The 27,175-nt window shown below is 42.5% G+C and overlaps 1 protein-coding gene and 1 long non-coding RNA gene across 18 annotated transcripts in view; one reads left to right on the top strand and one right to left on the bottom strand.

The window, feature by feature from the left end:
- PFKFB4 (6-phosphofructo-2-kinase/fructose-2,6-biphosphatase 4) overlaps positions 1–27,175 on the top strand; it is a 105,496-nt gene that overhangs the window by 39,003 nt on the left and 39,318 nt on the right. Inside the window, exon 1 of one of the 17 annotated variants that reach the window (XM_084839808.1) lies at positions 12,220–12,572. The exons of 10 other annotated variants lie outside the window; for them this stretch is intronic. In XM_084839808.1, the coding sequence (XP_084695934.1) occupies positions 12,470–12,572 (103 nt within the window). In that variant the 5' untranslated portion in view covers positions 12,220–12,469. Of the gene's footprint in view, positions 1–12,219; positions 12,573–16,101; positions 16,153–19,636; positions 19,671–25,721; positions 25,840–27,175 lie in introns of those variants that run through there. 6 more of the 17 variants (XM_084839806.1, XM_084839807.1, XM_084839814.1 and 3 more) reach the window with 6 other exon arrangements.
- On the bottom strand, positions 2,161–12,277 carry LOC146354796 (uncharacterized). Its single transcript, XR_014788505.1, has 2 exons — positions 11,914–12,277; positions 2,161–3,947 (listed from the first exon to the last, which is right to left on the bottom strand). It is a non-coding gene; the product is annotated as an uncharacterized LOC146354796 (long non-coding RNA).

The raw sequence follows: 27,175 nt of genomic DNA, 5'->3' as shown, positions 1-27,175 counted from the left end.
AGGAAGGCCTGGCGTGCTGTGGTCCATGGGGTCACGAAGAGTCGGACACGACTGAACGACTGAACAACAACAACAAGATCAATTTTAATTATTCCTTTGAGAAGATAACTCTTCACCCAAAATTTGCCAATTTAACCTGAGCCTATAAATGTTTCTATAAACGTAACCATGAGCCCAGCATATCCAATAAAATGTCTAATATATGAAGCTTTTTTATGTGTATACCTTACACAAAATGTTTTTGCTCATTAATTGAGAAGTGAAAACTTTTAAGTACACTTTTGACCTGGAATTATACAGTCTCACACCTGTTCATTACTCAAATAATCTTTTGCCCCAAGTGGTAGGGCTTTAAATCAGTATTTTCTCTTTGGATACCATCCAGGTCAACTTGACCATTATTTTTATGCCAGTTACCCAGAATTCTTTATGAACCTGGTTGTGAACCTGTAGCTTCTTTTTAATTGTTGTTGTTCAGTCGTTCAGTCGTGTCCGACTCTTCGTGACCCCATGGACCATAGCACGCCAGGCCTTCCTGTCCTGCGCTCTCTCCCGGAGCGTGCTCAAGTTCATATTCATTGCATCCGTGATGCTATCTAGCCATCTCATCCTCTGCCGTCCCCTTCTCCTTTTGCCTTCAGTCTTTTTAATACAAGTTAATAAATGCTTCTCATTTACATTTTCAACTTAATTATTTATCATTGAACATTTAGCATTTGCATTTCATAATAAGACATCTTAAATTGTTTTAAGAGAGGTGGGTTAGCATATTTTCAATAGACTTCCCAGCATATCCAGTAAAACATATTTTAGCTATTTCCTAAAATCCATGACAATTGGTTTTGGAGATGTACTGTATGTACATGAGTGAGAACCAACTGGATGCAATGCTGGGCCAAAACATTTTACTGACTCAAGTAGATTCCACATGGTGTCCCCCCCCCCCGACCAATACTTGTTTAAAGCCTTGCAGCACCATTCAGACACCAATTCCTGCTTTCATCCCCCCCCCCCCCGGTTCCATATTGCTTATGGTTTATAGAGCTTCACACTGCTGCATGGCAGAGCCAGCCTTAGCTAGAGGGGCATAATTTTGGGGAGGAATGCTGTTATACAGGGAAGACTACTGGAAACAAATGAGAGAAAGCAGAGTTGTAGACCAGAAGGAACAGAAGGATCTTGGAGATAGTCAAGTAACTTGCAGAGGGAGGAACCGGTAGATGGGGGATGTAGGACAGTGATCTTGTGATTGGAGCATTGGAAATGCAGTTACCGAGGCTTATTCCCCTTGTACCTAAGGATCAGAAATACCAATTTTTCTGGATGCCATTTTACTGCATTTAACAGCATAGTCCTATGCATGTTTACTAAGAAGTAGGGATGTACGAAAGGCACTTACCTGGTCCCGCAGCTTGCTTCGCGGTGGGGGGGAGGTGCTTCGGTTCTCCCCCCAAAGTTCAGGCCAGGGGGGAGGCGCCCCGCCTCACCCGGCCGAAATTCAGGCCGGGGAGAAGCGCCCCGTCTCCCCGGCCGCGAAATACAAAAGTGAAAAAACAAAAACAAAACACCCGTGATAGGCTACGTAACGATTTACGTAGCCTATCACGGCTAGATTCCTAAAGTCAGCCGTGATAGGCTACGGAAATCGTTACGTAGCCTATCACGGGTGACTTTGAAAAAAAAAAAGCACGTACGCAAATGGTGGCACCCATGGGCACCGCCATTTGCGTTCCTTATTTGGTCCCGGTAGTCTATGTAAAGATTTACGTAGACTACGGCAAAAATAAGGGCAACGCTATTTGACTTTGGGAATCTAGCCATGATAGGCTACGTAAATCGTTACGTAGCCTATCACGGGTGTTTTGTTTTTGTTTTTACTTTATTTTGTAATGGTGGCGGTGGCAGCCGGTCGGAAGACCGGCCGCCGCCCCCGCCCCCAACGAACCGCTGCCGAACTCCTGCCGGGACCCGCCACCGAGAGGGACATTCGAGGGAGGTAAGTCCCATCCCGGGGGGGCGGGGAATTTCACCAACAATTTCAGGGGGCCGAATGCGTTGGCATTCGGCCTCCCCGAGATTCATGGAGAAATTCTCTGACATCCCTACTAAGAAGTCTAATTGACTCCAGTACGGCTTACTCCTAGGTAAGTATGCATAGGATTGCCGCCTGTTTAGTTTAAGCATTTCAGCACAGTTATGTTAAATATTATATTTATTTTTCCAGTATCATCAACTCCAGAATGGATAGAATAAAATAACTCCAGTCCTAAATTCCAAAAACCTTTAGATTTGTCTGGGCCCGATAACTTAACAGCTGTGTCTCTTTGAAATCTTATAATCTCATCCATTTAGGTTACAGAAGACAGAACTGGATGCCTACATTGTAGTGATAATTATGTATAATGTTTGTAACAATTCTGTATTCTTGCCAGGCATTCTTTATGATACAGGACTCCAACCTTTAGAGACAATGTGCACTTGTATGCAGTTATGTCAGTTTGTTTGTTTAATGTAATTCAGTTGCTTCATCTAGCAAAATTAACAGGCTTGTCTTCATTGCATAGGGTTGTTTGCAAATGACTTGCAGAATGATTACGTGAAAGCAAGGGTATCAAGCAGCAGAAAATTGTGAAACAATACCTTTCTGTGAATAATCAGCGACATATCTTAAGTGTATTAACGACTGTGGCATTTTTGTTAATCATTTGTATTGGGAGATTCCCCTTGCACACAGTAGCGTAGCTACTGTGGAATATATGTTTCTGATTAAGGGCTATTAAGCTTATCTAATTAAGGGTGTAATCCTGTCGGGATTCCCGTCAGCCTCCGAACTTGGCGGCTGATGGGGATGTTATGCAGAGTGGGAGGAGCATGGAGGCAATCTTTGCCTCCACGCTCCCCCCACTCTGTATCTTATCTAGATGGCGTTTTCACCCATCTGGCTGAGGCTTCGGGGTGGGATGGAGGCTGGGGATAAGCTCATATCCCTCCCACCAGCACCCTTTCTATCCACTCTTGAGGTCGCCTTTGTGACCTTGGAGAGGCAGCCAGCGTGGTTCTCTCCACACCAGCTGTGCGGTGGGGAGCTCAGACTCCTGGGTCCAAGGTTGAATCCCTGTCTCCGACCTTGGATCCAGGAATCTGATTGCTTTCCCCATCACACTATTATCTTGTTGTGCTGGAGCCCATTGAGACAAGAATGGTTGTAACAGCACTGTGCTGTTCAGGGATAGTAGAAACTTAGTTTTTTAAACTACTTATTTTGGTTGACATCATGTCAATAATTTCAATGATTTTCCTTCCCAGTAAATCTTATGTTGAACTATATCTTTGATGCTGAAATATGTATTACACTTCACAGTAGAACCTGCATGAGCCAGACAGAGAGAAATATTTGATGATCACTTTAACCTAAACAACCCATTCCTCTAGATTATATAAATTCCATATTCTGGGGATATGAAGGATATTCATTTAAACTTTGAATATAGAGGTTAAAATAGGGGGTTGGGTCCTTGGAAAGCATCCCTGGAGGGTCAGAATCAGTAATTTCCTGGTAAACAGCTCAGTTTCTTATTCAATACATTCAAAATTACTGTTGTGTGCAAAGTACCATTTGATCTGGGAAATATTTCGTCTAGGATTACAATAATGAGGTGTAAACAGATTACATGCATGAGAATTGTCAGTTCTAACATTGCTCCCCCCTTACAGGTTTTTGTGTGTGGCTAATGTTCATTCATTTATTACCCTTAGTGTTTCGGACAAATGAATGGGGGGACAAAAACTTCAACCTGTGTGGGGAGAAGGCTTGAGCCCCTCTCCTGATAGAGGGGCAGACAGGATGGATCTTCTATCCTTTCAAATACTTGCTTCCTGCTTGGTGAGGTAGAAATGACCTCCAGTTCTGCTCTGGATTCAAAATGGTCTTCTTCATCCTCTATCTCCTGTTGAAGCAAGGCAAGTGGATGAACTGGACTAAGTTGTTTGTTCAGAACTTTGTGTATGTAGTTTAATAAACAGGCGAGCGAGTTACTCCAGAACTGGCCTGCTGTGAGGTTATCTTTCATATGCAATTCTTGCTATGTGAACATGCAGCTGAAGTGCCATCTACTGGCAATGACTAAATTTTAATTTTAAATAACATAAGGTGTGATATACCTCATGTTTAGTTCTTAATTATACCAAATCAAGTATATGTTAAAATTTTTGCTATAGGGTATCCTTCTCGTTATGTATAAGAATTTTGTTAGCTTTCTGGAGGATGATATTGTTGTGAGTCCTCCATTATGTGTTAGCCTGCTTATTGTCTGTTAATATCTTTGTGTTTAAAACCATCAGATTTTAACAGTCTTGCTATATGTGACAATGTTGCAGATTTTGCTTCCAGGGGACCAGAATTTATGCATCAATCTTGCAAATGCTTTTGTCCATGGTTTATTTTTGTACTGTCAACAGAGAAGCATTGGATTTTTTTGTGAACCATCCAGAGAGCTTTGGCTATTGGGCGGTATAGAAATGTAATAAATAAATAAATCTGTGTTTGTCTTAAAGAAAAAGGGAAATGAACTTAATAATAAAACCAGATTTTCTTGATTTTCTTCTGGTTGCTTTTGCAGCAAGTACTTTGTTTTCGTAAAACTCCTTTATTGAAATCATACATTCCTTCTTGATGGAGTTGTTAATAATGCTTATAATTTTACAAACTGCAAAGTTTTCCACAAACCTTAACAGCAAGCTAAAAGAATAAAACCCCATAATTAAAACAATTAAAACATGTTAAAAGAACATTTTAAAAGATATAAAATGTATATCCTAAGATCTGCCTTGTCAGGTTTCATTTCTGTGACTCTGCAGTCTTACTTGCAGTGACGCTTTAAGGGAGCTGTTCTCATTTTACCAATGGAAAATTAAAGAAAGAAAAGGGCTGAGCTGGGATTTGAATCTGGGTCAGTCAAGTCCATAAAGAATGCAAAACATCCTACTGAATAATATAGTATAAAAGTTCCAGTTCCAATGTGTTGTTGGTTGGTTATACATTTTGGCATTAACTTTAGTCATGGACTTTCAGATTCCGTATAGTAAGAAATAAGATATCACCAGAAAATCTGTATATGAACCTTTTGAATCTTGACGAGTCTATCATCACAACTTCAAATCATCCCACCCATATTACTAGGTAGAAAAAGAATTTTGAGGTAATGCTCTTGGTGATTTTCAGTAGACAGGCTTTTAACCTAACTTTATGTAAACTTATTTAGGGCATAATCCTATGGAGATAGCTGCCAGCCTCTGAACTTGGATGCTGTCGACTATCCAATGCAGGGCGGCTGGAGCACAGAAGTAATCTTCGCCTCCGTGCTCCGGCCGCCCTGCATTTCTAGCTAGACAGGCAATTTTGCCAAGGAACGAAGCCCTGGTTCTGACCTTGGTTCCCAGAAACCAAAAAAATCCTATGGCCCTCTAGACAGTGTCTAGTCTAGTGGCCATAGGATTGCTCTCTCCGGCATCTATTTACTTGCAAAGTTCTTGTTTTTCAAAGTCTTTGGTCCTACTTGCAGCGGTGAAACACCTTTGCAGTTAATCAGATTAGGTTGATACAATTAGCTGGCCAGTATTAGAACAATTAGTAATTCCTTAGTTATTAGGCGGAGTGAGGCAGCTGCCTCAGGCAGCTGATGTTGGGTGGCATGAAATGGTGGCAAATTGTTAGTTATTTAATATTATTGTATTTTGACTGCCAAGGAAGGGCAGAGGTGCTTCTGGAATGTTCTGCCTCAGGTACCAAAATAACTCGGCCGACTACAGGCATTAAGCATCTTCACTGGGGGAGGATGGGAGAAGCCGCCATTTGCTGCTCGGCCAGCAAAATGTCTTAGGCCAGCCCTGTCCTTAGTACAATATTATACATGATTTCCTGATCTCTTAATTATTATATGCTAAGGGTCATCCTTCTACTCAGTGATGGAGAAAATGGTACACAGCAAAAGAAAACTTTTCATTCGGCTTTCCTATTTGGTTACAAAGACTGTACAGTCCTTTTGCTGCATGGCATATCTAGTTTGACCCTAAGAGGTGAGCAAGACAAGAATAGCAAATAGCAGTTGCCCATTTTGCTAGATGAAGTGAGAAGTAATTATTATCCACTTACGTTTTTATTTTGTTTTTCTGATTGAATCTTGTTAATCACAGTTGATGGATCCATGTGTTGTGCCTCTGCATTCAAAGCGTTCCTTTATCTTTTATGTATATATAAAAGTGTGTGTGTATATGTGCGTACATAACCCCCCTGTACTGTTCATTTCATACATCTGATAATGACAATAGCTCATGCCACAATAACTTTATTTTAAGATGTTGTGGGATTTGGTTGCAAATTCGCTACTAGCAAATGGACCAGCTTTGCACTGGTTAGAATAGCCCTTAGCTTGACACAGCAGCGCCTTCAAGGAAACTTAGACAGCTGTCAGAGTTGGACACATTATGCCAACCCTGTGTGAGTGAAGGCACACCCCTATAGCCCTCTGAGGAAAGGGTCTGCCCACTCCATTCTCCTGAGGGGGGCAGCCCCCCAGTAGTAGGGATGGTGAAGCCATATAACTCTGTTTCTTGGCCTACTAATCTCCCCTGGCTTTGAATTGTATCTACTGCAAAGCTAACTGGTGTGGGAAGTGTGCCCCTAGTGACTGAAGATGTATCTGCAGGCTTCAGTCACATAGACACATTAAAATCAATGCATTTGAAAAACAAAATGATTCTGAGGTGTACATTCCTAGGGTCCGCTTAGTGTGCATGCCAAGTTTCAGATGTCTAGGTTTCACAGTCTTGGTGCTGTGGTGCTGCCCAATGAACTGATCCATGCCCCCGCCCCCGTTTATAGTTGCTGTAGATTAGAGCAGGCTTTACAATTACCTGGGTTAAGTGGAAAGTACCCCCAAGAAAGTGGGCGCTGATTTAGTCCCTGATTTGTATCACATCTCCACTAGCATCTGGCCCTTTGAGAATGAAAATAATTCATCATGCATGCATAGCACAGCAGTGAATGCTCTCAGTTTGCATGAGAAAGCTCATCCTCCTTATTTAACAAATAATGGGCTGCTGCATTTGTATGTGTTTGCACCTAATGGAGGCTCACAAGTTAATTGCCAGAGTCACCTGGTATATTTTCCAACTATAATAGAAGTGTATTTTAAAAATGATTAAAGGGATTGAGTGAGAATACTCTATAGCTTAGCTCTGTTTATCTTCTGAACATCGGCCATATGAATACTCAGTTAAACCATGAACTGGTTTTTCATGCCTTTAGAAGTACTGCATCAAGGTTTGGACAAGGTGTGTTTTTAAGAACATGTAAGTTTCTACATGAGAGAGTATAGCTTTCACTTGGTAGTTTGTGCAGTACTGTTTAAATGTTTTTCCTTTTCTGGCTTTCCGCCCAGGAATTCACTTCTTTAAGTCCAGGGTGGATAGAGATCAGGATCTACCAGTCAGTCCTTGGGATGATTTGCAGTAAATTTGCAAAGGTTTTATTTTATTATATAGCCTCTCTTTACCTTCAGCCAATACTGACTATCTGATTGGCTGGCTGAGTGAGGGCATAGCAGCACCATGTTCAGTCTCTCTTCTCGTTCTTGGCATTTGTTTTGTTTTTTTCAATTCTCCTCCATGAACTCCCACCAGGCTCCATGAACTTGCTCCCATGCTCTTGGGCTTGGCAAGTGCAGCTATGGAACCTCTTTTTCCTACCTCCCAAATATATGGAATCAACCAGTTAACTGCTCTTTCCACTCTGTTAATTAACAGGGAAGGGGTTGTACCCCACCAAAAAGGCGCTCTCTCTAGTAGCCATCTACCACACTTCAGACGCAAAGGAACTTGGAAAATGGCCACCGCTGAACATAAAACTCTGCTGGATCAAACCAAAGCCCTCTCTAGTCTAGTATCCTGTTTCACACAGTGGCCAGCCAGATGCCTCTGGGAAGGCCAGGAGCAGGACATTTGGGCAATAGCCTTTGTCTGTTGTTGTTCTCCAGCACATGGTATTCGGAGTCATATTGCCTCATAGCCTGAATGGCTCACTTTTTGGCAATGTAAATTTTAGGCATGGGTGGAACTGCTTAGGGCTGTTGAGAGTTATTGGTATATATGAGATGCAATCAGTTTGTAAGCCCTGCTCCTTACTTTTTACATGTGGAGACAGATGAAGTTGCGGTTTCCCAGTAATGTGGCAAGGGGAACACACTTACTGTAGATGTTCTGCCCGGCCTTGCTTTCTTGTCTCCAGAACTGGCTCTGCCTTCAGGCCCACCTCCTGGCCTGCCAGAGTCCTCCCTTGGTCCCACACAGTTACTTAGGTACAGGATTGTCCCCATTCTCATCTTCTGAAATGGAGGGGGGGATATGCAGGTATTTTGCTGTGTTTAGTTCCCCCCGCTCTTCATTACTCCTCTTTCCACTTCCCCACACAAGTGAGCTTCCAATGTTGAGGTTATTGTCATACCCTCTATTTATTAAGTTCAAAATGAGAGGAGATGGTGCTGTCACCAAAACAGCACCATCCGTGCACAAGAGGGGGATATCAGCAGGCTTAGGGAAATCCCAGTTTTGTAGCAGCAGCAGCAGCAAATATGGAAAACACTCCTGAAGTGGGGAGAACCCTGCAAAACAGCCCAAATTATTTTTGGCTATTTTGGACAGTGCTGACTGACAGGAAAAGAATGGGAAATTAGATAACGGGGTGGGGGGTGGGATAGAATGGCATGGCATATCCTGGAGGTGGAGGCATGGTGGATGGACTGGAACAGTGAACAGTACTTACTCCATGTCAACAGTTTGCTGCATGCCTCACTTGTCCTGCCACTTTTCTATTTTTCTGTTTTGTTTGTGTTTTCTTCTTCCTCAAATGGACTTTTCTGGCCCAAAGTCCTAAATCATAGTAATTTTCAAAAAAATAAGCTTGTGATGTGTGGTATGGTAACAATATTTATTTTATTTCTTTATTGACAGTATTTTTATCCTGCTCCTCAGCAGCTTATAAATAATCAATAAAAGAAGACAGTCTCTCCTCACAGGCTTACAATATAAAACACATGGCACAAAAAGGAATAGGGGAGGAAGAGGGAAAATAATTTAAGGTGCAATCCTATGTATATTTAGATAGAAGTCCTACAATTCCCAGCATTCCCCAGGTAGCCATGAAGGAGGAGAAACCTTCATGGGAGGTGGCCTTCAGAAGGGCTTGTGGAATGGCCCCGCCCTCTCATCTCCCTCAGCACAGCCTGCTGGAATGCCTAGTTACTGATAGCATGCCTCATTCTTGCTGTGCTGGTTTTGGTTGTTTTTGTGTGTGTGCTGGTTTTGGGTTGTTTAACTTCTAAGGCTGCAATTATTTAGGTGCAAATTCCACTGAAGTCAGTGACGCCTGAGTACAGGACAAGGGTATTTGTTTATTTTTGCTGAAGCATTAGTACTAAGAATGTGCTCGTACATAGGTTGCAATCCTCTACATACATACAACTTTCCCATAGATCAGGAAAGTAAAACTCTTGAGCATTCCTGTTCCCCAGCTGTAAAAATGGGGCTATGTGTAAGAATGTGGGCACAACTTGCTGATCCTTAAAAAATTGCAACTGTAGAATAAAAGATTCTCTGATAGCCTTGGATAGCTCATCACTTAGGCTCAGTGAATAAGTAGAATAGGCTCACAATTGGTTGTCGTTCAATTTGTGCACTTCTGCTAATCATTTTTGAATGTTTGATATTAGAGTCCATGAGCTGTAGTGACTCAGATGTGGATTTGTATTTGTATATGCAGCTGTCCCAGTGCGTGGCTCACATGCAATAGGTAGTCGACTCCATCTCCTGAGCCACTAAGGGCACAATCCTGTGCATGTTTAGACAGACAAAAGTCCTACAACTCCCAGTATACCCCAGCCAGCATGATCTCTTAGGCAATAATCTACACTACCAGGCTGTGTTGCCCTTTGCTCCATTTCTCTTCTTCCTCCAGAAAAAACAAGTAAAAGACAACTAAGGAAGTGTTATAAAACATAGATCTAAAAAGGTTATTTCCTGGTTCACACTGAGAAGCTGTTTTCCCTAATGACGGAAGTAAGAGCTGCCCATAGAAATCAGTGCAGAAATCCAATGTAGCTAGGCCTGGGATTGGCCATCAGTGTTGTTCCCCCATCCCAAAAGGATGTAGAGTTCCTACTCTTGCTAACTGGATTGTTATTTAGTATGAAACATTCAAAAAATAACCCTGCTAATACAGATTCCAAAACAAATGCTGTTCATTGGCCTCATATGGAGGTTGGAAGGTGCTGCAGCTGGGACAGTGTGGCTTATGACAGTCCTGCAGTGTATTTCATACTGAATACTGCAGGTCAGGATCTGCAGCATTGTCCAGAGATTAGACTTTTATTGCACTTTAAGGGCTGCACTGGGAAAGAGTACAGCAGCCCTATAACGTAGTCCACTGTTAATATTGTATGTGAGAAGTGAGGATGAGCCTGTTTTGGCTTCCCAGTCAAATATCACCCATCCCTCTCAGGTTGCAGCAAAGGTCGAAATGCCAAATCCAGCACTCAGTTGCATGAAGCCTTTTATCCACTGACTTGCATGTGGACTGGTTGAACTTCTAAATGTTCAAAAACTAAAAAAAACCCTTTGCACATGAAGTAAGGCCCAAGATAGAACTGGTACTTCTGTCTATGATACTTCTGTTCTCCCCCGCCTCCCACGTAACACAGTGATTCTCTGCAACATTGTGTTGCAGGGCCCTACTTGCTCTGAAAGATGCATAAAGACATACAGCTTTTTCCATTCATTGTTTTAAATATGAGGAAATGTGACCATGGGCTGAGGCTGCAGTCCTATAACTACTTACGTGGGATAAGCCCTATTGAACTCAGTGGGACTTACTTCTGAGTACACATGAATAGGATTGCATTGAAAATTAGTTAAGATGGAAAAATGGATACTTTTTCTGAACACATCTGGTGATTATCTTTTTGCCCCCATCTTTCTTTTTTAATTACCTTTCATTTAGGTTTTTGGACTGCATGCAGTTGTGTCTTTGATTCATTTTAAGAGATTTGAATTATAAAATCTTATTACCATTTGCCGTAGGTAGATAATGTCATACATAGACATACAGTTTTCTGCAATTCAAGTTTACATGCTTCACTTTGAAAAAGCTTGATTCTCAGGTTTATAATAATTAAAAATCCTTGTTTCAGTGGTGGTACTGGTTTTTGTGCAATGTCATGAAACTCTTGATGTTTCATAATTTTCTGTGTCCCAAGAGCAAAGAAGAGTTCTCTTTTGTGTTGCCTTTGATTATCTCATCTCGCGTTAGAAAGTGCTCTTTGGAGGGCTAAGCGATAGAAGGGTGCAAGCAATACTGTATCTTTGTTTAAAGGCATGACTACATGAGATTTAATGTGGTTTAACAATGTTCGCTTTTTTGGATGGTTGCACGCAGGGAAGAACGACCCTAAGGTCCTTTCAAGCAGGATTCTCAGTCTTCTCACAAAACCACAGCTCCGAAAGTTATTAGGGAAAAGCCCTTGACTAACCTGCACATGACTATCTCGCCCCCAAGTCAGAGATGGGCAATTGCCTACTAGACTAAATACACTCCGAAGTCCGTGGAAACGTTAACACGGATTTAAGGTGATTTAACCCTGCAATCCTATTCACTGTTAGAATTTCCAGGTAGCCCTGCTAGTATGTAGTGTTGCAGCAAGAGCAAGAAAAGAGTCCCGTGACACCTTAAAGGCTAACGCAGGTATTATGGCATAAGCTTTCGTCGCATCTGATGAAGTGGACTCTAATCCACGAGAGCTTATGCCATAATAAACGCATTAGCCGTTAAGGTGTCACAGGGCGTTGCTGTTCATGCACTCTTACCTGTGAGTAAGCCGCAGTGAATATCGCAAGGCTTACTTGCGAGCAAGCACACAGGGGATTGCGCAGGGTGTCTCCGTTATCGCAGAGCAGAACCTGCGTACCAAGCAGAGGCAGCCGCCGCCCTCGTTTTGCTAAAGGAGGGGTGCCCACGCGGAGCCAGCCTTCTCTGCACTTGCCCGTCCTTCTCGGCCGCTGCGCATAGCCACCTTCCCGGCTAGCCCTGCAGGCTGGGCTCCCCTTTGTCTCCGCGAAGCGCGTAGAGGGCGGAGCCGAGGCACTGCGCCTCCCGCGCGTTGCCTCACTCCAGAGTTGGGGGCGAGTCTTTTCTGCCTCGGGCTCCGCAACTTGTTCCCCGCGCTGGCCTGAGGAGGCGGGGTTTTCCCATAGACCCCGCCCTCCGGTGGCCTTGCCAGCCGCCCTCCGCCGCCGAACGGTCTCCGGGCACAAGCCGGCTGAGTGGCTGGCGGCGCACCCTCCCGGATCTCCCTGCCGGCGCGCGCTCTGCTGTCGCAGCAGGCGGGACTGCAGTGGCGGGGATCGAGCCCCAGATGCAAGAATGGCGGCGTCGCCGGCTCGAGAGCTCACGCAGAACCCCCTGCAGAAGATCTGGGTGCCGTACAACAACGGGCTCCCGGCCAAGCACAGCGCGCAACGCGGGGGTGAGTGAGTGAGTGGCTGGCGGGCTGGCCGGCGGGCGGGCGGGAGTCCAGGCGAAGAGAGCGGGGAGAGCGGGAGACAAGACCTCGGGCTTGCATCATCCCGGAGCGGGGTGTCTGGCGAAGACTGAGGAAGCAGGGCATGGTGTCAGAGGCAGAGGCCTCGGAGAAAGCAGGCAAAGAGTTGTTCGGGGGACTGAGACCTGCCAATGGAACCGGGGGAGTCGGGGAACCGGCGTCTTCCGAGGAGAGGCGGGCTAGTGGGACGGCCCTATTGGCGGCGGGAGTCGCTGTCCTTGCTGTCAGAGCGTGTTGGAAGACGGATGTACAGTAGGATCTTGGGGAGGAACAGCTCAAAGGGAGCGAAGCGATGCCCTCTTGAGCGCCCGTTACTTTAGGCGCCAGGATTTTGCCCTACACAGAGTGGACGGATGCTGGGAGACAGCTTTGGGCTGAATGCGCTAAAGAAAGTGTGTTGAATGTGTTGCACCTTTAAAATGCTAAATACTTCGATTGCCTTAACAAGTGAAGGCCACTTGGAAGGAAATACAGGTGGTTACTCTACACTGTTGGCCTCGATCCATTTGACAAGAGCAATTACCATGAACGCCCCTGACCCCAAACAACACGGTCCTCCTCTCACCGTCCCAGTGTATCCTAGTTGTCTCTCACACACTTTTTTCCTTTTCCTTTCCTTTCTTCCTTCCGCTCTTTCTAATAAAAGAAATGTTGGTGGCAGCATTAAGAGGGTAAATGGGGGGAGGGGTAAAGAAGGGAGGGATAAAGTCGATAGTGACAGGGCAAACTCCTTGCATTTACCAGCAGTTTTAGTAGCAGTGATATTATAATTCCACTGGCGAAACCTTTGCTAGTGAGTATATTAGTTTACAGATGGATTATGAACTTTAAGATAATGGCAAAGCCCTAATTTCTGCCTGTCAGTCAGTTCAGGTGATTTCCAGAGGGGTAGCTATGCTAGCCTATTGCAATAAAAAGAACAGTGTCTTGTGACACCTTAATGATGAGGACTCCTGAGTGATATGCAAATATGTTCTCAAGATAAAAGTGTGCGTATGTGAATGGAAGAGACCTGCCTGGCAGTTTATCTAAGGCTGCAATCCTGTAAACATTTACCATGAAGTGAGTCTTATTAAACTAAGCGGGACTCACTTTTTAGTAGACCTGGATAAGATTGTGCTGTAAGGCATTTATTTAGCTGGTGAAGGGGATCCCTAGAAAGCAGAATGAGGGGAGAAATAATCCCTGCTTGAAAAATGCGTGGGTAAATGCAGCTGAGAACAGTAGCTGAGAGAGCTACAGAAGACTGAAGAGAGGGCTAGATCCATTCAGAAAGGACTTGAGATTATTTTACTTGAAAACAGGGAAATATGGGTAGCTGGATTGTCATGTGAAACTCTGGCGAATGTGAAGTTTCAGACCAGTAGCCCCCATAACAACTGGAATTTAAGGGGGTGATCTTTCAGGTTTGATGACTTCCTTTCAGGAAAATTTGTGCCTCATTATTACAATGTGTGATCTGTGGTGGCGAGCACAAGAAATCACCTATTTGACAGCAGGAACGGAGAGTGCACGCCTGGGATGATCCTAAGAGAAGAACAGGGGAAGTGGCCTGGAACCTGGATCCATAGATCAGAGAAGAGGTGCTGGTCCCTGGAGATACTTCGTCTCTCCTCCTGTCTACACAGTTCAGTATGTTCAAAAGCAGGAGGAGCTGGAAGAACAACAACCTGAGTTGAGCAGGCACAGTAATCCGAGGTAACATGCATTTCTGCTGATGGCAAAGCCTTATGGCAGGCAGCTGAAATGCCTATGCTTCAGCTGTGGTCTGGCCTTGGATGGTTTGTGGAAGGTAGGGTTGTTGTTTGGGTCTGTGCTATCTAACATGGGGTGACGCTGTTGGAAACAGCTGCTGCCAAGCATACTTGCACTCAACATAGTATTCTGAAAAACAGTTGTGTCACCGTGCCACAAAGAAATGGGTTAGCTTAATGCAGCGTGATCCTACATGTGGCCTGCTATATATGCTGCCCGCTAAGTTTTGGGTGTTCTCAGGCTGGTGTCTCTTTTACTTCTTTACTAAAGGACACTTTCAAGCAGCAGCTGTGTGCGTTTAGCTTGGTACTGTACCAAACAACTGGAAACATGAGAAGTGTCCTTGGAAGTGATGAGCATCTTGTCCCTAGAATACCTCTCTACCAGTAGCCAGTTTTGTCCTGCAGTCATCCCCATCAGATGAGTGAGGGACAGGTGGGAGCCAACATACAGTGAAGCATTTTGGGTGTGTGAATGTGCAGCATCAAATCGCTTTCCACTTAGGGGCATTGTTGTATCTAGACTTCACAGACTTGTGTTCACTTTTGCATTCCCTTCATTTATCTTCTTTCATTTATCTGTATTATATCAGCCCCCAGTTTTGCTGCAGCCATTGGGGAAAAAAGTAACAGCTTGCAAGATGTGATGTTAAGTCATGAACCATACTATAGTATCAAGGTGTGTTCTTGAACAAGTTGCTTTGATATTTATGGTGGATTACTACTTGTCCAGGCCGAGGAAGAAAAAGTGGTTATTTGCATCTCTGACAGAGGCAGTGGTATATTGCTAAGACAGCATTGTCACTTAGTCTGTGTGGCAGTGGTCTCCAAACAGTTTACACAGGATATACTAAATTTTGTCTAATTCCAGTTTCTCCTCAGGAAATGAAAAGCACCGCTCCAAAGGTTTCCATATCTTAGTAGTGAGTCCTGACCCACTTATATGGGAATTACTACTTCTGATATTTCTTCCCAGTTTATCCTATGAATCTTTTTTATGAAGAAATCATTGCTAACTGCTAACTCAGCATAAATTATCTGTTTATATAGTTTGAGCACAGGTTATATTAGATGTAATTTGAAATTACCCTTTTCCAGTCTGATCCTATTACTAAGAAAGTGTGTGTAGGATTAGGCTTTATAAATGTTTATTAAGAATAAGTTTGCACCTGGACCTGTCATAAAACTGAGTCTTTTAAATGGACTGCATTAATGTTAGTTCCCACATTACACAAGTCTCATTTGGCTGACAGAAACAAGCCACAGCAAGTCTTGGACCCATGCAACCCCCCCTTCGCTCTGATGCAGCTGTGAGGGGGAGTTTGGAAGTATTCACTTAAACTTTGGGTTAACCATAGTTTATGTCTGCACCCAAAACTGTTATTAATCTCAACTGTGCTTTGCTTGAAACAAGCTAGATGAGATTATCTACAGTTTGTTGGGCTCTGACAAACGGCAGTCAATCCAACTCCTTCTATGTACGTGGATCTTAAAGCACCTGTTTCTGTTCTATGGAACACAGGTAACTGGCCAAACTTCTTAGACATTGTGGGTGCTTCCAGATGAGGCTTTTTTCACGCCATCGTATTGCCTCATTCACAGAATTTTATGGGAGGTCCAGATAATGTTGTCTTCCACTTGTAACTTTCCCATGTTTTCCCACTGCTAAAAACATCTTTTTTTTTTTTTTCTTATCACAGAAAATCTATTAAGGAAAAAAAGATGGAATAGCTGCACAATGCGTTTTCATGGTTAGTGTTAGGAATCCTCCATCTGGAAACATATATGTACTTGGGTGTTTAAAGATTCATGCATGTGCATGTATGTCATCCATATTTTCCATGTTCACTATCTGTGTAAAACATTAGGATACATGTTACATCCGTATTAGGATACATGATACATAGGATACAGAAGACATGTTTGCTGTGTAAAGTGTGGAGCTGCCCCAAGACCTGAAATGAATAGAAGCAGGAACTTAAGTCGGCACTTTTACATCCAGTGGTGACTAACCTGTATTTTGAATAAGCATAGTTGTACTTGTTACTAAGTCCAGTGCAAAAACTTTGAACCGTAGCTATATTGATTTCAAATGAGGCCAGCAAAACATTGGATATTATGATTTCAATAGTAATGTGGCAGATATTTGCAAGTGAACATTTTTGGCACATAAAAGGTATTTTTGAGGGGTCCAGCGTTGCTTTAGAAACTTTTCTCTTGCTTACGTCTTTTACATTTGTTCAGTACTTGTTAGCAGCCCCTCTTTTTTGTTCATTCATTCAAACTGTTTTGTGCTGGCTATATGAGATGGTCAATCAGTGATCACGTGAGATGTAGCGTTGAGATAGTAAGACAAGCTTTTAAAAAGGCTGCTTAGAAGCACCACCCAAATCCTTAAACCTTTACATGGTATCCTTTTTATTAAAGCTACATATTCTTAATATGTGTAAGAGAAAGAGGATAAAATACTGCAAAAGAACAACGTTATTTAAAGTAACAGCATTAAATTACTCCATTGTAAGAGTGGATTGTCTCTCCATGCTTACTTTAACTTTCTACCTCTAAGGGTGCAATCCTATGTAGATTTAGACAGTGTCTAAACCTGCATAGGATTGCATTCAATGTTGGATATTTCATGAACTGTACAAATCTTAGGGCGCAATCCTATGCAGATAGGCAGCCACCTCCGAACTTGGAGGCGACTGCCTATCCAATGCAGGCCAGGAAAAGCACGGAGGGGATCGTTCCCTCTGCACTCCTCCTGCCCTGCATTTTCGGCTAGACAGCCGACTGTGGCTGTCTAGCTGCGGGAGGGCAGTCGGGGAGGAGGCTGCCATACGACATATTGGATGTGTTGTACATGCATTTCCGCTCTCCCCGCCCCAGACCGCCCCCCAGGAATGCCCCATTTTGACCGCTCCATACTCCCCTTGCAAGCATGGAGCACAGGGAAGTGGGGAAAGGTCAGTTCTCTGGGAACCGACCTCGGAGCGTGGGCTTCGAGGTCATTTCCTGGAAAGCCAGATATCCTATGGCCGTCTAACTGCTGACTAGCGGCCATAGGATTGCTCCCTTAGTGATTTTGGACTGTTAATATTTTGTACTGAATGGCTCATTACAATAGGGATTTAAAACTGAAGGCTAGGAAAATGAAGATGAAATTGAGGGAGCTTTTAAAGGATGCCATAGGTCTGACTAAGAGAAATGAAATCTGTTTGTAGCTGAAGTTGGAGAACTGATTAACAGTTCCTGGAGCTGAAAGATAAGATATCCATCTGCTATCTATTGTAGTAATCTCTTCTGGAGATATTTTGTTCTAAGCTGAAACTGAGTGCAATTGCCATGTCTATAATTGGCCTAGACCAAATTTCTAGGTACTAAATTTCTTTATCACTGAAAAAATAACATAGATACAATTAAATCTCCTCATAAACATTGCTAAACCTACACTTACAGTTTCATAAAACTGAAGTTATCTACTAATCAAACATGGGCATTCATTTCAGTTTTTCATCTTATGAAAATGGCTTTGTTCAGCCTAACTACCAGCTCTTGCTTTTTAAAAGTTTTGGGCTTTTCAGTTTCTCTGACTAAAGTCATGTGCAGAGACACAGGCTAGATGGGACTGTTGTTGTTCTGTGCCTGTGGTGGTGGAGTTGGGCCAAGCAAGGCGGAGGAGTTCATTAAAACAGAAAGACAGTATAGCGGGGTAGATAGAAATCGATGCTTCACCCCCCCATCAGATTTTTGGATTGGATTAAATTGGATTATTTTTGAGCCTAGTAACTATCAAACCTTGCTTTGACCTATCAGTCATGGACATTTTGTTTTTGTTTGCTACTTTGTTTTTTGTAAGGGCAGGGCTGGGCCAAGACAAAGTAAAGCAGAAAGGAGCCACACTGGAAAGATAAGAGAACACAACGTTATCCAGAGTGCACCTTCCTCTACTCCCATACTAAGTCTGCAATCCTATTCCTGCTTACCTCAGAGCAAGACTCATTGAACTCAATGGAACTTATTTCTGAGAAGGCATGTCTAGTATTGTACTGTTAACCTCAAAGTGTCATGAGTACGGGTCATAAGAAAGACTGTATGGAAATATTTTAAAGGCATTCTCTGTGATACCTTTAAATCTCTCTACAGTGATACAAAGTGATGCTAAGCCTTGTAAGTATGAAACAGTGTAAATAATACAATATTTAGTTGTAAATTAACATTGTTTAGTGGTCAGATTTGCACCATTATTCAGGAAATGTATGAAAACCTTTCAATGGGAAGCTTGATTAAAATCATTGATTTAAATTGCCTTGATTTAAATTAATCCACCCTGACTGAAGCTGAGACCTTTTGGATGTAAAAGAGGTGCTTCCTCACCAAACTATAGCCCCTCCCCTGTATCTAGAGTGTATGGCTATCACATTCTGTCATAGAATTGTTCAAAGTGTCCCATATATGAAAATGAACACCGAGAGGGTTCAGCTTATAATGGTGATCCTTGGCCTGGGACAGGCTGATCAAAACTAAAAAAGGAAGCAGAATTACTATGCCTATAACATATTGGGTAGAATCAACGAAAGTCCTACTTAGAGTAGACCCATTGAAATGAATGGCACTCTAGTCATGGCTAACGTCTGTCCCATTCATTGCAATAGGTCTGCTCTAAGTAGGACTTTCATTGGATTCTATCCATTGTAAGGTAGATGAGTAAAAGACTTAAGAGTAGATGATTTGGCCCATAAATGATTTTCTAGCACTGACAACACAAAGGCTGGTATTTTTGATTCCTGGCCAAAACAAGATAAAGACGGAAGAAAAGTAGAGAGTCCCTGGCAACCATTGCAGAGGCCTGCTTCATACCTGATAATTATTGTTTGTTTGTTTGATGTGATTTTACTGGGCTGAGTAGAACATGCGGATGAGTCCTCCTTGGTCTATTTATTGTAACCCGAGAGCTTTTTAGACAAAAAGCCCTAGGCCTCGCACTGTGCTCTCTCCTCTGTGTCTCATCCTACAATCTGTAGTACTGGGATACTAATGCTAACCTACTTCATAGGATTATTATAACATTTACTGAGATAATGAACATGAACTGCACCAGGGACATGTAAGTATTATTTAGCATCCTCTCCTTGAGATTGCTATCTGCACATACACTGCCCCAAGTTGGCTATAAGTGATTATGACATTTTCCTTTACTCTTTTTTTGGTGGCTCTTGTGCTGCTGTCCAATCGTAGCTGGCTTACACTGAAACACTTCCTGGAAAAGAAGGTATAACATGTTCACTTCCCTAGCCCTTTGGCAAAGCGTGATGTGAAAAAGAACCTTGGCTTTACTGATTGGTTAACTGAGCAGGATGAGTCCAAAGGCAGAAAAATGCCCTTACAAATTTATGGCTTCAGTTAATAAGAAGCTAATGAAGCTTTGCAGTTTATGAAGGCATGAAGTGAATGTATTTGTTGCCAGTGGCACAGTTCTCCCATCTTATAGAATTCAGTAAACTCTTAAACTTTGGAATGCTTCTGTAAATACTTCTCTAAGGCACATGTTCCTATTACTTGTGCAAGAACATATTAATTTGTATTAGTAACCTATCCTTATAAGGGTCCTATCATAGGGTTCTATCATATAAGGTTAATGGTACTTACTTATGTTATTTATTATTAACATTTATATACTGCTAAAAAGCCATCAGGATGATGTATAACAATTTAAAACAATAAAACCTTAAACAGTAAAAAGATAGATAAAAATAGTAAAACATTCAAACAACTACATCATTTAAAAGTCTGAAAAGACACAACAGATATATCCCAGTCCTTTCTCATAGCCAGCTTCATAAACAGCTTTCTTAGCTGATCACCTGGGGGCAATTCTTGTTACAGATACTTGCAAGCTTAAAATAATAAGATACAGAAGATAAATGTGTGCACATTTGCCTGGTGTGAGACTTCGTTTTCATTTGAGATTGACTTCTTTGGTTTGCACCATTTGCTGTCTTTGATGCAAAATTCCTTATGTCCTCACATATATGAATAAAATACATGGTATATGTGAAAATGATATGCAAGTATCATGCCTATTGTAAATAGACTTGCACAGGTTGACAAGTTTGAGCATGCAGGTGCTTCTGTAGCAGTGTTTCTCATCTAGACATCACACTTAATGGAAGGAAAAAAGCCATTTCCCCATTTCTTTCCTCCAATTTCATTTTTTATTTGAAATAAGCTTCTGGCTAGGAATGTATTTGTTGCCTGCTGCCTAGTCATAATGTGCCTTGTGTAATCCTCAGTGGATTTTTGGCTGTCAAAACCCCAGTCTTGCACTGAGGGCCATTCTGAGTTTGGCAAATTCTAGTTTATGTCTCAAGCAACTCTCATAAACATAGTTGTTGGCAGATTAATACGTGTGGACTGTGATACATCAGCTCTGACAGCCACAAATGAAAGTAACTTAACAGAAGTAACAGTAGGTTGCATAGGGTACCACTGTGAAAGAATTATCTGCATATGGAATTTGCACATTCTTGGACAGTAGTCTTTTCTTCCCCTTCATGGACCACTGCCTTGTTGTGGCGAAGGGCCTTGCATAACTCGGTGAAGCCATAAACTATGCTATGCAGGGCCACCCAAGACGGACAGGTCATGGTGGAGAGTTCTGACAAAATGTGGTCCACTGGAGAAGGAAATGGCAACCCACTCCAGTATTCTTGCCAAGAAAACCCCATGGAACATATCACAAGGCTAAAAGATATGATGCCGGAAGATGAGCCCCTCAGGTCGGAAGGTGTCCAATATGCTACTGGGGAAGAGCAGAGGGAATTTCCAAGTAGTGCCAGAAAGAGTGAAGCGGCTAGGACAAAGCCGAAAGTACACTCAGCTGTGGATGTATCTGGTGGTGAAAAGAAAATCTGATGCTGTAAAGAACAATATTGTTTAGGAACCTGGAATGTCAGATCAATGAATCAAGGTAAGCTGGAGGTGGTCAAACATGAGATGGCAAGACCGAACATCGACATCTTGGGAATCAGCGAACTCAAATGGACAGGCATGGGCGAATTTAATTCAAGTGACCATTATATCTACTACTGTGGGCAAGAATCCCTTAGAAGAAATGGAGTAGCACTCATAGTCAACAAAAGGGTGGGAAAAGCAGTACTGGGGTACAATCTCAAAAATGATAGAATGATCTCAGTACGAATCCAAGGCAAACCATTCAACATCACAGTAATTCAAGTCTATGCCCCAACCACTGAGGCCGAAGAAGCTGAGGTTGATCGGTTCTATGAAGACCTACAACACCTTCTAGAACTAACACCAAAAAAAGATGTCCTCTTCATCATAGGGGATTGGAATGCTAAAGCAGGAAGTCAAGAAATCACCGGGATAACAGGCAGGCATGGCCTTGGTGTACAAAATGAAGCAGGACAAAGGCTAATAGAGTTTTGCCAAGAGAACACGCTGATCATAGCAAACACTCTTTTCCAACAGCACAGGAGGCGACTCTACACATGGACATCACCAGATGGTCAATATCGAAATCAGATTGATTATGTACTTTGCAGCCAAAGATGGAGAAGTGTTATACAGTCAGTAAAAACAAGACCTGGAGCTGACTGTGGTTCAGATCATGAGCTTCTTATCACAAAATTTCAGCTTAAATTGAAGAACGTTCTAAACCACTAAACCATTCAGGTATGACCTAAATCATATCCCTTATGAATATACAGTGGAGATGAGGAATAGATTTCAGGGATTAGACCTGATAGACAGAGTGCCTGAGGAACTATGGACAGAGGTCTGTAACATTGTTCAGGAGGCAGCAACTAAATCCATCCCAAAGAAAAAGAAGTGCAAGAAAGCCAAGTGGCTGTCTGAGGAGGCTTTACAAGTAGCTCACGAAAGAAGGGAAGCGAAAAGCAAGGGAGAAAGGGGAAGATATATCCAACTGAATGCAGAGTTCCAGAGAATAGCAAGGAGAGACAAGAAGGCCTTCTTAAATGAACAATGCAAAGAAATGGAGGAAAACAATAGAATGGGAAAGACTAGAGATCTCTTCAAGAAAATGGGAGATCTCAAGGGAACGTTTTGTGCAAAGACGGGCATGATAAAGGACAAAGAAGGCAGGGACCTAACGGAAGCAGATGAGATTAAGAAGAGGTGTCAAGAATACACAGAAGAACTATACAGGAAAGATCTGAATGTCCCTGATAGCCATGATAGTGCGGTCACTGAACTTGAGCCAGACATCCTAGAGAGTGAAGTCGAGTGGGCCTTAGGAAGCATTACTAACAACAAAGCAAGAGGAGATGACAATATTCCAGCTGAGCTATTTAAGATCCTAAAAGATGATGCTGTTAAAGTGCTGCACTCGATATGCCAACAAATTTGGAACACTCAACAGTGGCCACAAGACTGGAAGAGGTCAGTTTACATTCCAATTCCAAAGAAGGGCAATGCCAAAGAGTGTTCAAACTATCGTACAATTGCGCTCATTTCACATGCCAGCAAAGTTATGCTCAAAATCCTACGAGCTAGGCTTCAGCAGTATGTGAACCGAGAACTACCGGAAGTACAAGCTGGGTTTTGAAGAGGCAGAGGAACTAGAGATCAAATTGCCAACATTTGCTGCATCATGGAGAAAGCAAGAGAATTCCAGAAAAGCGTCTATTTCTGCTTCATTGACTACGCTAAAGCCTTTGATTGTGTGGATCACAACAAACTGTGGCAAATTCTTAAAGAGATGGGAGTACCAGACCACCTTACCTGTCTCCTGAGAAACCTGTACAAGGGTCAAGAAGCAACAGTAAGAACCGGACATGGAACAACCGACTGGTTCCAAATTGGGAAAGGAGTATGACAAGGCTGTATATTGTCGCCCTGCTTATTTAATTTATCATGAGAAATGCTGGTTTGGATGAATCACAGGTCGGAATTAAGATTGCTGGGAGAATTATCAACAACCTCCGATACGCAGACGATACCACCCTAATGGCAGAAATGAAGAGGATCTAAAGAGCCTCTTGTTGAGGGTGAAAGAGGAGAGTGCAAAAGCTGGTTTGAAACTCAACATTAAAAAAACGAAGATCAAGGCATCTGGCCCCATCACTTCCTGGCATATAGAAGGGGAAGAAATGGAAGCAGTGACAGATTTTATTTTCTTGGGCTCCAAGATCACCGCAGATGGTGACTGTAGCCATGAAATTAAAAGACGCTTGCTCCTTAGGAGGAAAGCTATGGCAAACCTAGACAGCATAGTAAGAAGCAGAGACATCACCTTGCCAACAAAGATTCGTATAATGAAAGCTATGGTTTTCCCAGTAGAAACGTATGGCTGTGAGAGCTGGACTATAAGGAAGGCTGAGCGCCGAAGAATTGATGCTTTCGAACTGTGGTGCTGGAGAAGACTCTTACGCGTCTCCTGGACTGCAAGGAGGTCAGATCAGTCCATCCTAAAGGAAATCAACCCTGAGTGCTCATTGGAAGGTCAGATACTGAAGCTGAAGCTCAAATATTTTGGCCACCTAATGCGAAGAGAAAACTCCCTGGAAAAGACCCTGATGCTGGGAAAGACTGAAGGCAAAAGGAGAAGGGGACAGCAGAGGATGAGATGGCTAGATAGGTTCACCGATGCAATGAATATGAACTTGAGCACGCTCCGGGAGAGAGCGCAGGACAGGAAGGCCTGGCGTGCTATGGTCCATGGGGTCACGAAGAGTCGGACACGACTGAACGACTGAACAACAAGAAGTCTTTTATTAATTGAGGCAGTTTGTATGGCTGAAAACAACTGTGTGATCTGACACTTTTCAAGCAGCTAAGTTCTGGTGTCTGACATTTTTGCTGATGAAACGTACATCAAAACAAGGCCAAAGTACTTCCCTATCTCTCAATTAAAATGGATAATGAAGCTATCAAAGTTGATTGAATTAACACAGCACGAGGAAAGGATTAAAGTCCAGCTTTTAAAATTTGAATCCTGTTGTATGCTTCAAATGACAGAAGCGGAAGAAATAATGGCAGAGATGCGTAATAACTATAAGAATATATGAATTGCCTTGCTGGATCAGACCAATGGTCCATCTAAATTAGTTTTTCCTCTCTATCAACGTTTATTCAGGTATCCCTGGGAAGTTCTCAAGAAGAACATAACAGGTATAGCTAACCTTTGTTTTTTCCCCCAGGATTTTTTCTTGCAATCGATAATATACTGCCTCTGAACATGGAGGCTCTGTTCTTAGGTACTATATAACTAGTAATAATTGATAGACCAGATGCCCATCTTTTAAAAAAGATTTTATCTAAGCTTTTAACTGTTGTGCTGTGTTCAGTTACACGCGTTTCAGTTCAGTTGATTTGAATGGCACTCAAGCATGCATAACTGAATATTGGTTTACAGCTGTTATTCTGTGTAAATAAGTGGAATTGTGGCGTTGACTGCACTTCAGTAATGGCAGGGTAATCTTCAAAAACACATTTTTAGTACTTTACATTTGTGTAGCCCAGGAGAGGGTGCTCCACAATTCCTGACTGCAATCGACATCTCTTGGATTCCTCTTACAGTGTAAAGCAGTCTGGGGATTTTTTTTTCCTGTGTCTTCCTTGTACACAGCCAAAAATACATACTGGGTTGGATCCAGAATCTGCTTTCCACAAGAGGAAGGACGTTACTTGCATAAGGTCTCCCCAGGTGATTTATTGGTATTCTCCTGCATTACTGCTCCCCCCGCCCAGCTCATCCCATTCAGCAGGATCTCCTGACTCTGTGTAGCATTTTCAGGGGGCTGGAGGGGCTGCTGTGAGCAGGAGGGGCCAGAGAAGTCACCAACCCACTTAGACTGCATTCCTGTACATACCTACCTGAGAGTAAGTGTCATTGGACTCAGTGGGATTTACCCCTGAGTAGATATCAGTAAGAGTAAAATGGGATTAATATATCAGTGGTTCTTGACTTGCTTAGGGACACATGCATCTTTCATGGTTCATAGAATCATAGAACAGTAGGGTTGGAAGGGGGCTATAAGACCATTGAGTCCAGCCCCCTGCTTTTTGTTCCTTTCTTGTGTTGTTTCTTCACACATGCGTCTGTTGTCACATACCAGAATTATTCAGAAATACTTTAGTTGCACAATGTTTCAGGCACTTTTCCAAGTAAGCGGTTGAGACATGGCATGTAGCATTGCACAAAATTTGTTTTGTAATTTTGCATTACATTAGCTGTACTGAAAGTTAGATTGCTTACTTGTAATGAATTGGCCCTTGGGAAAGAGCTTGCTAAGATGATGAGAGATGCTGAAGTTTGATTTAGAGGGTTGGTTCTGGTTGGTTATGCTGAATCAACAATCCTTGTTTTAGGTTAGTCTTACCAGTCTTTAAAAGTTGCGCTTGGGACACTGTGTGCTTACTCTGAATGCTGCAATCCATGCCTCTGCATAACCAAGGTAATGATACAACCTGAGCACTGCTGTTTATTTTCTAATCTGCTTTTATACGACCAGAATTTCTGACAAAAAACAGTGTAGTACAACATCCTTGTTAAGGGATTCCAAGTTCAGGGAAGAATTATATGCAGTGCTGGCTCCAGGTTTTTGAGGGCTCTTGGGCAAGTCAACCTCCTCAGTGAGTCTACCTTCTCACCACCATTGTCATCAGCTGCTGTTGCTCTTCATACATCCGCATCATTGCTACCACTTGCTTGTTTGACAGGCAGAGAGCCAGTTAACAAGTTGGCCATGGCATCTGCTGCTCCACCTCCTCACCACCACCGTTGTCTGGGCCAAAGCGAGAGGCAGGTGAACAAGCAGGTTGCAGTGGTGAAGAGGAGGAGCAACTCCAGGGGGCCCTTATCAATGGGCTCTTGCTGGAGTGTGAGCACTCTGCAGGTGCCCAACCATGCCAGAGATGTAAAATTTATGGAAATTTTGAGGCCATGGAAAAAACCCGTTTTTTTCTGGAAAAATAGGACATTTTGGAAAAATGGAAAAATAAGCAATACTTATTTTTTTAGTGCTCTATATAGATCTAAAGTCACTTTGTTGCTTTAAGACAGCCTTCCCCAAACTGGAGCCCTTCAGATATTTTGGACTTCAGCTCCCATCAGCCTCAGGCAGCATGTCCAATTGTCAGGAATGCTTGGCACTGTAGTCCAAAACATCTGGAGGGCACCAGGTTGGGGAGGGCTGCTTTAGGAACATAAATCAGCCTTTTCTGTTCCTAAGGTTATTTTATGTATGACTTAGTTTGCTCATGAAATTATCATTTGATTTTAAAACTCAAAAGTAAACTCAGTAAATTTGTAATTGTCTGAATAGATTAGAATGACATTAAATGACTGCTACAACATCAGAAACAAAGCAATCTTTAGAACAAAACCCAAGCTGTCAAGAATGCACATTTACTGTCAGGAATGCGCAATGGTAACTCTACTCACATGTTAGGAAACTGAGCATAAAATATAGTTTAGATCAATAATTTTAATAAGGAATGAAAGAACTAACTATGCTGGGAATCTTACAGAGAGGATTAAAAAATATTTTTGCCTATGGGGTTATTATTTCCAGATATTTTACTTCTCTGGTCTTTCTATAAATGTGTTCTTACGACATAGTTTTTAGAAATCATTTTGGGGGGAGTAAAGGCTGGGTAACAGTATATAAATACTTTGTCTTAAATTTTAAAAGAAAATTATTTCATAATCCAAAAATGTTCAATTTTTCCAATTTTTCGGAAAAAAACAAAAGCAATTCTTGAAAAAAAAATGGGGAAAAATGCTTCCCC

The sequence above is a fragment of the Heloderma suspectum genome, chromosome 2, assembly GCF_057233095.1.
Source record: "Heloderma suspectum isolate Gila_16-S chromosome 2, 16-S_ref, whole genome shotgun sequence".
Lineage (NCBI taxonomy): Eukaryota > Metazoa > Chordata > Lepidosauria > Squamata > Helodermatidae > Heloderma > Heloderma suspectum.
The sequence above is the reverse complement of the archived record's forward strand: the minus strand, read 5'-3'. Positions and strand labels throughout refer to the sequence as shown.